Source organism: Mya arenaria, chromosome 7, assembly GCF_026914265.1.
Source record: "Mya arenaria isolate MELC-2E11 chromosome 7, ASM2691426v1".
Classification (NCBI taxonomy): Eukaryota; Metazoa; Mollusca; class Bivalvia; order Myida; family Myidae; genus Mya; species Mya arenaria.
In genome coordinates this window covers 44,848,609-44,863,342 of record NC_069128.1, presented here as the reverse complement: position 1 = coordinate 44,863,342, position 14,734 = coordinate 44,848,609, and the positions used below count along the sequence as shown (strand labels likewise).

The window sequence follows — 14,734 nt, the reverse complement described above, 5'->3', positions numbered from 1 at the left end:
TAGTAAGTAAATAATTCAAGTTTCATTTTTTGAACAGAGAGAATCGGTCAATGGCGAAGTCGGGAATCTAGTCTTGGTCTCTCGAGAGCCATTCCAGTATGCTAAGCTCTTACCCTACATAACTCATTATTAAAGTTCTTCCTGTGATTTCTGTGATGGAGTTTTTTTATTTATCCACTGCTCTGTGCATAAAGCCTGACATATTTGAGAAAGTGCCGTCTTTGGTATTCATGAAATATTACATTTATATCCTTTATTGTCACTTGATAACAGTTCGAAGGCCATCATGCTTTGGCTCATCTACTCTGTGTTTATTATATTTTTTTTCAATTTTCTTTTGATAATTAGTTTGTATGAAATACCCCTTCTTACAACAACATTTGTGTCCAGCATAAGCTGACTCAGAGTCTGATATAGTGACATCCTTGTAGGAAATATAAATCCACTTTTAAATGTTTGCTATAGGTTGTTTAGCATATACTATAAAGTATTCCGATCAAGAAAATGTATTGTAAATGACGAGAACGAATGATAGAAGTATTATTATTTTTTTGAATAGATAACTTTAAGCAGATACTTTAGGTTTATTTTAATGATATGGAAAGAAACATAAAACAATAAAAAAGTATTGAACCTGCTCCATGTTTACTGATGGAACATTCACCAATTATGTTAATCATGTTCTCGATGACTTTTTTTATTTAAGCATACTTTAAATGTACAGTTCATAACATACACTTAGTTGTTTGTCATTCACGTTGTGAATAATTTTTTAAAACTGTATGTGTTATAACCGAAAAATGTTCAATACTGCTATTCATTTAAATGCCCCAGTCTGAGAGGCAAATAGATTTCACTTGTCTGTATGTTCGTCGGTTCATTCAGCTGTCACAAAACATTTTGTCACACGTATCTCCGGTAGTAAATTAGCAAGAGTCGTAAAACCAGCATGTCTAGTTTTGCATCTTAAGTTCTATTTGTCTGTTGGGTGTTTGTATGTTTGTCAAATAATCATATTTGTATTTCACTTCATCTGGTAACATCCCCGAATTGTTTTGGTTATGTTACCAAACCTTTCAAGATTTAGTTGGTAATATTCCCAGAAATATATTTAACTCTGTCAATAAATGTGAGCTGGTTAAGCTCTGCGATTATGTTAAAGAATCAGTATGTATTCGTAATGTTATTCCTAATAATTATTATTATTATTATTATTATTATTAATTTAGTTCATCCTCTGATACTGCTGCCTTTACGTCAACATATTTGTGTCTTTAACCATAGCACTAACCATGTACAAGCATTTGATATCAAAAAACCTAAGTGTATGTGTTTAGACGATGTTCTGATGTATATGACTTATAAACGTCTGTTCTGTTCTTTTCTGTTGTTTTTTTAAATCATAATATGCGAAAGTCCACATTTGTATTTAAAATAATTATTGTCAAATTGTAAACTTGCAAGAGACATACCTGTAATACTGAAATAACATTCTAGTAGGTTTAAACAACCAGGAATATGTAATCTATGTCTTTCTATCAATCAACACTTATTAGAGTCAAACGTCATGGTCATAACTCATATTCGCCATTACAATGTTGTCGTATTTACTTATTCCCTTCTAAGAGGACACATTTTATCTGCAAATATCTGTTATCATCTGAACACGATTAAACACTATGTCTACTATCCTCACACTTTGAATGGTCATAATCTTTAAACTGCCTTAAAGTCATCCAATGGCAATGACCAATCAGCTGTCATTTAAGTCCATGCATATTTCGATTGTTCAAATAATCCTGACAACATGGCGCTCAGGGGGTGGTGGGGATTAATGTTTGACAAACATCTCTTGTTATAAAATGTTTATATTTTTACTGGAAATATTACCAAACATTTGCGAATATTGCATGTTTTAGAAATGTTAAGAACAATTTTAGTCATACTTTAGATTATTCTGGGAATATTACAAACATGCTGAAAAACCTGCTGTTAATTTTAATACTATGCAATGAAGATTTTGGTAATATTTCCAGAATGTTTCATGTCCTACAGCAGCCCACGTGGAGCTTTTTCTTTTGGATTATTTTATTTCAATTCATCTTTTGATATGCCCAAAAAAGTTTTGGTAATGTTTCCAAATATTTCAAGATAATATAATTGTATTCAGGATGAATTTGAGAACGATATAGAAAATCTCTCGGCATAATATGGATTATTTTGGGAATGTTCTCAAAAATGTTGAAAAGCCCCAGTGTTCAATACTATACTATGAACTGTTTGGTCCTACATAAACTATTTGTGGAGTTTTCAAAGGCTTTTTGTTGAATTAGTTTGTTTCAGTTCATCTGGTAATATTCTCAAATAATTTTGGTAATGTTACCAAATATCACGATCAAATTGGTAATATTCCCAGAAAACCTGGACATTTTATTCAGAATCCTAGCAGAAAATGTCCATCATTTATTTTGGGAATATTACCAAATATTTGTGACTTTTCATAGTTGAAGAATATTTTTGAAAATTTCTCGGCATAATATCGATAGTTTTGGGAATGTTCCCAAAAATGTTAAAACCCCCACTATAACTTTAAATACTATACTTTGAAATGTTTGGTAATATTCCCGAAAGGTTTTGGTAATGTTACCAGAAATTTCAAGATTAACTTTGGTAATATTCCCAGAAAACCTGGACATTATTTCCAAGACGAATTTTAAAATGTTAGCCGAAAATGTTCATAATTCAGAAAAAATACCAAATATTTGTGACAACCCCTATTTTTTATTAATTTTAGAAAACCTCTCAACATACTATGGATACTTTTGGGAATATTACCAGAAATGTTGAAAACCACACCATAACTCTTCGATACTATATTACAAAGTGTTTGGAAATATTTTCAAAATGTTTTGGTAATGTTACCAACTTTTCAAGATCAAATTGGAAATATTCCCAGAAAACCTGAACATTTTTCTCAGAATAATAGCAGAAAATGTTCATCACCTATTTTGGGGAATATTACCAAATATTTGTGACTTTTCATCGTTGAAGAATATTTTAGAAAATCTCTCGGCATAGTATTGATTATTTTGGGAATGTTCCCACAAATGTTGAAGTTGGGAATGTTCCCACAAATGTTGAAACTCCCACCACAACTTTCAATACTATACTACAAAGTGTTTGGAATTATTTTCAAAATGTTTTGGTAATGTTACCAAATTTTCAAGATCAAATTGGTAATATTCCCAGAAAACCTGGACATTATATTCAGATTCCTAGCAGAAAATGTTCATCATTTGTTTGGGAATATTACCAAATATTTGTGACTTTTCATAGTTGAAGAATATTTTAGAAAATCTCTCGGCATAGTATGGATTATTTTGGGAATGTTCCCACAAATGTTAAAACCCCCACCACAACTTTCAATACTATTCTACAAAGTGTTTGGAAATATTTTCAAAATGTTTTGGTAATGTTACCAAATTTTCAAGATCAAATTGGTAATATTCCCAGAAAACCTGGACATTATATTCAGAATCCTAGCAGAAAATGTTCAACATTTTTTTGGGAATATTACCAAATATTTGTGACTTTTCATAGTTGAAGAATATTTTAGAAAATCTCTCGGCATAGTATAGATTATTTTGGGAATGTTCCCACAAATGTTGAAACCCCCACCACAACTTTCAATACTATACTACAAAGTGTTTGGAAATATTTTCAAAAAATGTTTTGGTAACGTTACCAAATTTTCAAGATAAAATTGGTAATATTCCCATAAAAACTTGGCATACTATGGATACTTTTGGGAATATTACCAGAAATGTTGAAAACCACACTATAACTCTTCAATACTATACTATGAAGTGTTTGGTAATATTCCCAAAGATATTTCTAATCCTACAGAAATGCTTTGAGGACATTACAAAGGGTTTCTGTTGAATAAAAATGTTACCATGCTGAAAAGGGAAAGTTGCGTTTTCCCTTTTCATTTTGCGGTTTGTTATTAGTATTGTCAACTATCTTAGTGCGGATTTCAACATGGTATGTGACATTTGTAACCGTGCTGAATTTCCCGTGGCAAAAATAGTCTTATTGCATGTCAAATTATCAGTGTATATTACCCCCAAGAGCTTTAAATGCATAGCAAAATAATATTGGCACGCATGATGACATCAATGAATATGACGTACGGTGAAAAATCGTATACTTATGACAAATACTATTTTAAGCGTCTTGTGTCTTCTAGTGTTTTCTTAGTGTAATCGACCACAATATTATCTTAATATCTTGATTTATGACAATTAAATCAGATTAGTTAATTGCAACACATCTATTCCTTTTATGCCTTTAATATGATCATATAATCCATTTATTATTATAAATGCTGATGTAATTTTCTGTATACTACAACAATACACTTACATAGAGATTCGTTTAAGGATCACTATGATTGTTTAATTTCATTATTCCTCTTTTCTTACAAAAAATATATTTTCGGAGAGCTCAGGCTTTATTTTCCTACACCCGACTAACAGCCCTTTAAGCTTATGTTTTACATAAACCATTTTAAATACAATTCACGATGTATTATGTATGAGTTTCATCACATTACCATAAAGACTTAACTAGCTTATGATTTATAACACTTTTCTTTCAATTACGTCAGTAAAATACTTAATTTTGCATACAGTGTACTGTATGATGTATATATTCATGTTTTTATTCACTAAATGAATTAAATGGAAAAAACGAAAACATTTTATAACCCAATTGCCAACAAACTATATATTTTTCTACGTTTGAGTAAAACGAATTAGAAAAAAAATATAATTGTCCTTGTTTATAAATGATTAACCACCAGGTGGCGCTTCATAAGCACGAGTGATTCATACGCACGAGCATTTCGTGCGCATATATATGTAAAGGCAATAAGCTTTGGGGAACCGATACGTTCAAATCGATACAATTGATTGTTAAAATTGAGGTCGAACCGGGCAGAAGTCCGTGTTTACCGAAATGACCGGACAAAGCATGCTTTTAATCCTCTTACAGAGGATAAGTCGTATTGAAAATACATGTATTATCATGATGATTCAAACTATGCAGTGGAAAAATGGGACATGTAGAAATTAGGAGTTAATTCAGTTCATACATAATGTGTAGCCAGTGAGAAAATGGTTCTTTTGTTTTTAAAGGCATCAATTGAAGTGTGTTAAAGGAAGTTATTTTCGCCACTTTAATATTACGTGCTTCTAGTTTTACTTTGAAAGTGAGTGTTTCGTTGAAATACTATTAAAGAATATATAGGTGACATTTTTTATTTTGTTTTGCGAGAAACACGTAGCAGAACGCTGCAAAACAAGGAGGTCGGGGCTACACGGAATCCGCGTTTTTACCACGTGGCTGGAACCACATGAGCTGTATCACAGCTGTTCTTCGTTGACGTCACTTCCTGTCCAAGTGCCCGCTCCGATCGTGTTCCCTCGCCTATTGTGGTTATCTGTTACATTATTACCTGTCAGCATCAGCCAATGTTTTAGCCATATAGTAAACATATAAAGATAAGTATTATAAATGCAATTTACTCTTCTCTATTAATTGAACGAGAAAGATTTGAAGCAATGCTGAATAATTCTGGATTGTTTGGTTTAGAAGATTTCAAATTCAGAATGATGGCATTAAAATACGTTTTTTTAAAGAATACTTATTTAAATATTTTATAAGTTGAGTTGTTAAGAAACTGAGAGATAATAAAGAATGTTTTGTGTAAGTTTTAAGGATTTGATCTGTATTTGCTAATGAATATTGTTTTTTATTTTTTTACGATGGAAAGTACTTTGGCTTGGCTGCCATTATAACCTCTAAACAGATGAATTGTCTGTCTTGGCTGACAAGCCATTATAATATGTGTTCCAATTGGATTTGTAGATTGTGTTTAGTTCTGTTATAAATTGAATGCATTTAATCATTTCTTAGGATATTGTAAAGATGTGTTATTCAAAGATTGTTGTACACAATTATGATACGCTTAATGTTACTACACTACATAATTCTTGCTTTATTAAGGAAGATAATCTGAAGATCATATGAGCTGCATCGCTGATTCACGGCGGAATCGCCAGAAATGAATTAGTAATACTTAGATGATATGAAGTAAATTCGCAATGATTGAGAAGGGGCGGAGTGAGTTTCAACCTCATTGGTTGACCTATTGTCAGTGACGCAGGGAGTGTGTATTGAATGAGAGGCAGAATGCGGACTTTTAAACACGCGCGAAAGATGAAATTTTGAATTGTAAAGCTTAGCACTTAATGACTGCCTATCAGCAGTTTCTTTAGCTGAAAATCAAGGCTGTATTGTAATCAAAGTATACGGTGGCCTTCTAGTTACGGTACTAGTAAATATGCAAATATTGTTATGAAGTTATAAAATTCGGCATTGATGATTTAGGGCGGAATCGCTAGAGATGAATCATAATGTACACTGTACACGGTGGAATCACCAGTGCTAGTTTATATATAAATATTGTTATGAAGTGAAGTCATAAAAAGCGGCATCGATGATTCAAGGCGGAATCGCCAGAGATGAATTGTTAAAAAATACGGCGACGTTATCAGCAATAGTTTAAATGTATAATTGTTGTTTTATTGATTTATAGGAATGTAATAATTCTAAGTATAAGCCATGATTGCTAACCGAATTAATTTCTCTGAATACGTTATAAATTATGTTTTTTAGAAATAGTTTTTCCCGGACCTTCTACAGAAGTTGATGGCCACAGGTATTATTCATCAAAACGGAAGTTGTTCTTTCAGTTAGAAAGTTTGATTTAACTTACGGTCAAGGGAGAAGGAATATTTTGCCTGCTAAACTTTTAACTTTTGCATTATATTTATTTTTATTAATACGAAGTGCTAAAAATAAAAAGGCAATTGTTTAGTGACTTGCTGGTTTCATCTGTAATGGATGTAGTACAGAAGTCTTGAATGGTATGTATTTGATACAACTTAATAAAATAAAAACAATGTGTGCACAAATAAACACATTTATAAGATCATCATAGCAAGAACTCGATCCAGGTTGTGTCAAGTTTTACTAACGATTCATTGATCTAAAATAAAGGATGAGTGTATCCATATTTGTATTATCTATACATTATTTTGCTGTTTATCTATATGTTATATGAACATGTGAAATGTATTTATTCCGGCATTTGCTTTTGAAGATGACAATAAAAAGAAATATAGTGATCATTGATTAAGATCTGCTAGTGAAACGTATGTTGTCATCTGTCGTGTTAAGGAGAGGATGTCGAAAAACATGGATGTCATTTTAAGTGAATCTAGTAAAAATAGATATATGTTAAGGTTAATATTTGTCGTCGGCTTTTAGTTTTTAAATTTAATTTTAAAATGTTAGTATCAATCAACAATGGGTATATTTGAAAAAGATCATCAAACTAAAAATAACTGATAATTTTAATCAGATTTCCCGTTCTTTTAATTCCATCGGTTTCCTAAATGCTTCTCTGTAAATTCAAACTGATAACATTTAAAAAGTATTAATTTTGTTGTTTTCTATAGGAGGTTATAGAATGTATTAAGGAAAATATAATTTTCTACGTTTTAGATAAACAAATAAGAAGAAAACTAATTTTCCTTGTTTTTAATGGAATAACCACCAGGTGCCGTTTTGTAAGCACGAGTGTATTTCGTGCGCATACTGGTTGACGGTACATTTCCGAACAGGGCACAAATCCCGAGCACCAGCTAAACACGCGTTTGTTTACCGTAATCAATTATTCGATGATCTAGATCAATACAAAGGCTTGCCTTGGTCACACTTGCGAAGTTTTATCTTGTTTTGTTGAGTATTTTTCTAAAAAATGTCATTCAATGTTTATACGCTTAAGATCAACATGTAGCACACAGGGGAATGACGTCAGAGGGCGCACGCGCATCTTTAGATTTTGCAGTTATTGTGACCTACATTCAAGATATTTATAAATAGAAATCACGCTTTACATTTGAATTGAATGTTTTGGAAAAAACATCGAAAACAATAAATCACTTTACAGCTAAGTGTTTATTTAATATAGCATACTTTTTAATTATATTTGTAGGACCATGTATTGCGCTTTTCAAGTGTTCGGTATTTGTGCTCTCCATAGCATAATTTTAAGGGTGTTTTACTGTCCATAAAATGAACGGTTTACAACATAAAATTGATGAGATCGTGAATCAGTACTTTGACAGCTGTTTTCACATGAACCAAAGATGTTTCATGCAATATTTTAAGTTACTACAACAAAAAAAATCCAAGATAATTGTAAAAAAACTCAAAAAGTGTTCGGATTTGTGACCTCAGCCAGTATACATGTAAAGACATCGATTCAATTGCTTAATCAATTTTATAAGAAATGTTTATGGTGAAAGTTTTCTGTTATTATGCAAATTCATTATATAAATGGTCTATTCGTTTTCAATTGTCTACAAAAAACATAGCGATGTAATATACACTTGAACACCTTGATACAGTACGTGTACATGATTCATGTAAATGATATGTTTTTTATACATCATTGATAAGGAACTTATGGGTAATGAGGCCCGACATCTAGTGGTACAAGAAAAATCCTGTAAATATGGATGCTAATCGGGCAGTTTCTGAGTTTTCCTAAGAAGGAGGGTTTTATCTCAGTTTTTCCACGGCCGGTCGACCACGTATGTAAGCTCTATTTTTGTCAAGCATGTTTTTATATAGACATCCTTTGCTCAGGTTGCAAGTTCAAGCTGTATGTATTAATGGGTTACACAAGTTCTTTTTAGAATCTTCCAAAATTATATCATTGAAACAGAATTGATTTTTTTCTAGAGGAGGTAATAGAATAGTTTTAAGGAATAGGGAATAGGGAATTGATTTTTCGATTATTGGGCTTGTTTCAACTGAATTATTGTAACACACGAGAATCCTTAAAATGATTTTATGTTTTCATCTTACTGAAGATTAATATCACTTTTATAGTTTTTACATTTATTGCCTCCTGTTACGAGCCTACAAGCACATTATATCACATCCCATACATGCCCTTGTTGCTATCACCAGTTGTGACTCAATAAATTCCAATGTTGTGTCTAATAGTATTTTTTAAACTAATCGGCTTATGATTTCAAATAAAAAGACACATTTAGACGTGGCATATTAAGAACAAACATTTCTATTTATTTATATAATTACATAACATTACGGTTCACAGAGCTGTTTGGTAATGTATAAATAGAAGAATATTTTGTGATTCCAGTGTTAGATTATTTTATTTCACAAGTTTTTATAGAAAAACATGTTTTCACGTGTATTATAAAATACACTTAAACAGAATTATAAAATAAATTGTTTGGAATACTTAGCTGCTTATTTTTGTAGTTTATTTGGTATTTTATTTAAATTTCTAAATACCCCGTATTTGATTAACCCTTTGCTATACCCGAGGGACGTCCCTCATGCCAAACCTTTGATCGCTAATGACGTAGACTGGCTAGCCCTCATAAACATTCATCAATCCACTTTTAATGCATGTACAATCCTATTTATAACAATTTATGCACTAATAAAATAGGGTAGGGACACGTTAACAACATAACAGTTGCCATCATTTACTGAAAACAAATATTTGAAAGTGATTAATCATGAGTGGATTAACATTTATTTAGATTAAAAGCCGTTCTACCAGTTGTATTGTTTGTTTCATAATAGAAAATGGGTTCATGATACATGCATTTCAAATCAGTCATTTTCAGAAAATATCGTTTTTCGTTTGTAGACGGGTTGTTTCCAAGACGGGATGAAGACCATACTTCATTGTTGCTATCACATGTGGAGGTTATTTAAGTGTATTAGCTAAGTTTGACAACAGACGTTTTAAAAACATAGATATACCGAGCAATAGCATTGCATTTATGTTCGAACAAAAGTTTTCGGCCAATGTTTTGTACCTAAACAAATATACAAGGAACGTTTGGGAGAACGGAATAGCCGTTTTCCTTATAGACGGTGAGTTTATTTCCAAAACAAATCTTTTTTCAAGCGTAAGCGATTTTTTTATATCAATGCACTAATTTGCATATTTGAATATTAAAAAGAAATATATAGTTTTGGTCAGTTTTGTTCAAACGGAAGTAACAACATCTGATTTTAAAAGCAGTTTTTATAGTTGTTTTTTCCACCCAATGTAATTATTATTTATATATTTTTAATGCTTACTGCATATGGTAAAGTGCAATTCACGCTGTTGAAATAAAAATGCATGCCGTTCTCTTAACTCAAAAATGTTATTGCTTTATATTTGTTATCTAGTGATATAAAGGCAACTTTATTAAGGAAAAGAAAGAAAATTATTTTGTGATATGACATGTGTTTCGTGTACATATACTTGTAAATCTATTGTACATACAATACAACCATGGATGCATATATACGCGATGTGTTTTTATAACATTAACTGTAAATATAAGAAACTAAAGCAGTAGCATTTTACTGAAACTATTCGATGTGTTATTCATCTCTCTTTTTCTCAGGTTTAAGAGCTCATGGTTTTAGTGGTTTAATGTACATACTGGTATTACTGTTATTAATTTGAACTCCTATCATCATTCAATTGTCATATTTAATATAAGCATTTCGTTTACGTCGTTTCCGGAACATTCCATTTTATAGGGCAGGCCAGAGGTTATAAGTGTAGATTAGACTGCAGGCAATAACGGTCGATAAGGAACTGTCCTTATACCAATAAAGACAGTAAGGAACGCACTGTATTTTTATATGTAACACGCATGTTTATTAAAATCTGATTTGTATGCTTCAAGTATTTTGTTAAACGATTTACTGTTGTACAAACACAGTTCGATTAACATGTGATTAAAAATGTACTTTAATAAATACAGGGCTGTTTAAGGGCCCTTTGTGCTTAAGTTTAATAGAACATGTCATTTTCAAAAAAGCATTTCCAATTAGTAAGCGGGGTTACTGGCTAAGAGTTTTCTTCCATACGATACAATGCATGAAAACTATACTTGATATATATACAGCTATTTGTTATTTATATATTCATGTAGCAATCCTTTTTGCCGAGTATATATACGTATCACATGCCATACCTTGTTTTTCGTATCTTATAACCAGCATGTTTGTTGTGTTTTAAAGCTATATGATTTAACATTGCTTTTATTTCTGATGGTCAAAATAATAAGTACACCACCACACACACACACGTTTTATTAAATATACATTAGGACTGCTTTCGCATAATTGTCAGTATTTCAGCAAGTCATACGTTTATATCTCATTCTATTATATGGTAAAGATTAATTAAATATAAATAAACCATTTCTTATCTGTAAAGAGATATTTTTCGATTTGTGAACAAAAGTTTGAAGATTTTTGGTATTTAATAAAGGAAATGACGCCATGCACATATACAAATGTTTGTTGTCACACTCTAAATGAAAGCAAATTTCAATTGAGATTCTGACTGGATATCGCTCAGTATGCATTATACTTATAAACGGAGTAAAATGATCGGATGAATCTTATGTAAAATGTACATTTCTAAACATAACCAATCCGTGTATGTATAAATTCAAACAACTTATCGAAAGTACTCTTATTACTGATCTCATAAAATTAAATACATATTACATTAAGCTTTTAAATTAAGATCTAGTTAACAAAGATAAAATCGCTTAGTTTGTTGTTAAATTATGTTTCGTCACATTTGTACGCATTGGAAAAGCCATTCATTGCATTCATTGTTGTGTAAGTATTAAATGGTCGATAATTGTGTCTTTGAAATGTGTGTATTCAATATGCTAAAAGTTCATTTGACTCAGATTTTTATGTTGCACTATGTTGAAACTGTATATATGTGTACGTGTATTGACATCTTCTCTGTCTATGATGTGAACATTCACTTTTCAAAGTCCACGTTGTCCTTAATCACTTCCTTCCTTATCTGTATAAGGTATTGCAAAAATATCAAATTCTAAAAGCTCGTATATTAAAATGCTCCACTTCCTTTGTCATAAATAAATGTTATTTGTGTATTTCGTTTTTCTCACGGGCCATGTGGCTTATTGAACCCGTCTTCAAAGATAAACTATCTAAGTATTCCGTGTACTATACTTCAGTATTGCATGTAGCTAGAGCTTGATAAATGTGTTTTTAATTCGACTTGAAATATGTCAGTAAGCTCGACAATTCCTGAAATATGCATTATATGACGTTAAGTGACATAATCTTAAATTCGAAATCATTATCCCCGTACAAGGCGATTGTCTTTTAAGGTTTAAAATGTTCTGCAAAATTAAATATATTGAAAAAAAAATGGAAATACTATGCACATCGTTCTGTGTATAGATGTATTGCTTTTACTTACTGAAGTGTTAAAACAAATCATCTTACAGGAAAACGTTTAACATTCACAAATCATAAATGGGAATTTAAGTAGATTTTTTGAAGAAGATGTCTTGAGCTATTATACTTATACAAAACGTTAATACTGTCCGAGATGAGAAATTAAGAAAAATAAAAGGGAAGGTTTAAATATTTTTTAAGAACAAAAGCTAGTATGGAATGATACAAAATATGATATGACCCTGATATGTACAAGCTTGTAACTTTAACTTGTATAAGTAAGCATGGACTATGCCTCTTATTTTTAAACGCCAGTCGTGTTAGTTGAATTGTTCCCACTGCCCGTCATTTTGCCTTGGAGCTAGCCTTCCACCGATCTTGTTTTTCTATCAAAATAACGCTTTCCTTAGTTTAGGATGACTATTAAAATATTTAAATAAAATCATTTTTTGCGTCTGAATTAGTCTGATTATGGCAGTATTTCAATATAACGTAGGTAATGTTCATATGTACAAGATAATACATTTAACAGTATTAAACTGTTTTTGAAAATACTTGTTAGCTTTAAACACGTGATTATAAGTAATAGAAAAAACACAACATGATTACCTTCTGAATGCCATCCGGGAATGTAAAAACCAAGTCAATTATAAGCCAACCGTGTTTATCAGTGGTTGTCTTTACATCAACTGTTCCAGTTGGTTGAGTCCCTAAAAAACAAAATGACATAAAAAATATTAGCTCAATAATGGATTTAAGCACATATTGCTAGCACGAAAGTGTTTTGTTAGTAGCAACACAATTCTTTCAACAATTCGTGTCGAGCGGGTAGATGCAGCGCAAATCTTATTGCTTTAAACATTGATTTTATAAATGACATAAAAACAGCTTAATACAACAGTTCCAACAGTTAACAACAGTTAATATTATCTAAATACTCGCAACAATTTACACCATTCCATGCAATGAATAATACATAACAATTTCTTTATTATTATTTTGCACTTACTATGAATATTTTAAAATGTATTGTCAAAACATTAATGTTTTGTTACCTGCACAATACGTAGTTAATACAAGACAACTTACACTTGATATTGTCCATCAGGGGTGAAAGCTGTGCCTTGGCAACTGCATTTTCCTTAAAGCAGACAAAATATGAATGACTTCAACCGTTTATTTATGGTATATGCTACGCATTTTAATCAAAATATAGTATTAGGTATACTAATTAAATTAGAGTATATACTTTATCAATAGAGCAACATTTATACAAGACCAGTGCACTTAACTTAACACCAGGCCTATATTTCTGCTTTGGATTCGAAATGCAAACCTCCCAAAAACAACCCACACACCAGTGCACCTATTTCTTACACAATCCAACGCGATTAATCAAACATGTTTACCCTTAACAGTCCTACAATTACGAAAATACCAGTGCGCTTAATATAAAGCCTATTTAACCACTCGCGTGGGTTAAAAACCCAACCCTTCTACAAGTACGTGCACCGGTGAGCTAGCTGTCACGCCTTGTTAACCTCTCAGGGGTAGGAACACCTAACCTTCGTACAATTACTAACACCGGTGCGCTAACTATCCTACCATTTTAACATCTCGGGGGTTCACCTAACCTTCCTACGATTACACAAACTCGTTTCATCTCACGCCTATGTTCTCGCTCGGAGTTTCAACTTCAAATATTCCTATAATTTCACAAGCCCGATCGTTTATGATCACGCCTATGGTCCAGCTTGTGGATTAAAACCCCAACCTGAATTAATTACACAAAAAACACCGCATTTAATCACATCATTTGATAACACCCTTGGCTGGAACGCAAGAAATTTATATAAATGTAAGACAAAAAAACAGAAGATAATAACAACAACCTTTGGAGTTAGTTTACCATCTGTGGGATATAAATAATTAATAAAAAAACATTGGAAGTAAACCCTTTGATTTAAAATGGAATATATACACTGTCCACTTTTTCATTTTTAAGAACTAGTTAAGCACCTTCCGTCATTTACCAATGAAGAAACAATTGTCATATATAATGTTAAAAGTATTGTATTAGTTAAAGCTTTCCAATAAGGTTATTACAAATTAGATAGTATAATGAGATTTGGTTGTTAAAAAGCCCAAGCCAATCAAATACACTTAATGGACACATTTCTGTTATTTCTATGTGAGTCGTTCTTTATTATATTGTTAAATAGTATAATGAGATTTTGTTGTTGAAAAGCCCAAGCCAATGAAATACACTTAACGGACACATTTATTTTATTTCTAGGTGAGTCGTTCTTTATTATATTTTTTC

General features: G+C 31.4%; 1 protein-coding gene across 5 annotated transcripts in view; it reads right to left on the bottom strand.

The window, feature by feature from the left end:
* Positions 1-14,734, bottom strand: part of LOC128240323 (uncharacterized) — a 62,358-nt gene that overhangs the window by 35,961 nt on the left and 11,663 nt on the right. For 3 of the 5 annotated variants that reach the window (XR_008262142.1, XM_052956922.1, XM_052956925.1), the window contains exons 6-7: positions 13,501-13,552; positions 13,021-13,121 (exon numbers count right to left, since the gene is read on the bottom strand). Coding sequence is in view for 4 of the 5 variants with exons in the window: in XM_052956922.1 (XP_052812882.1) it covers positions 13,021-13,121; positions 13,501-13,552 (153 nt within the window). In the remaining variant the exon portion in view is untranslated. Of the gene's footprint in view, positions 1-11,275; positions 12,798-13,020; positions 13,122-13,500; positions 13,553-14,734 lie in introns of those variants that run through there. The other 2 variants (XM_052956924.1, XM_052956923.1) reach the window with 2 other exon arrangements.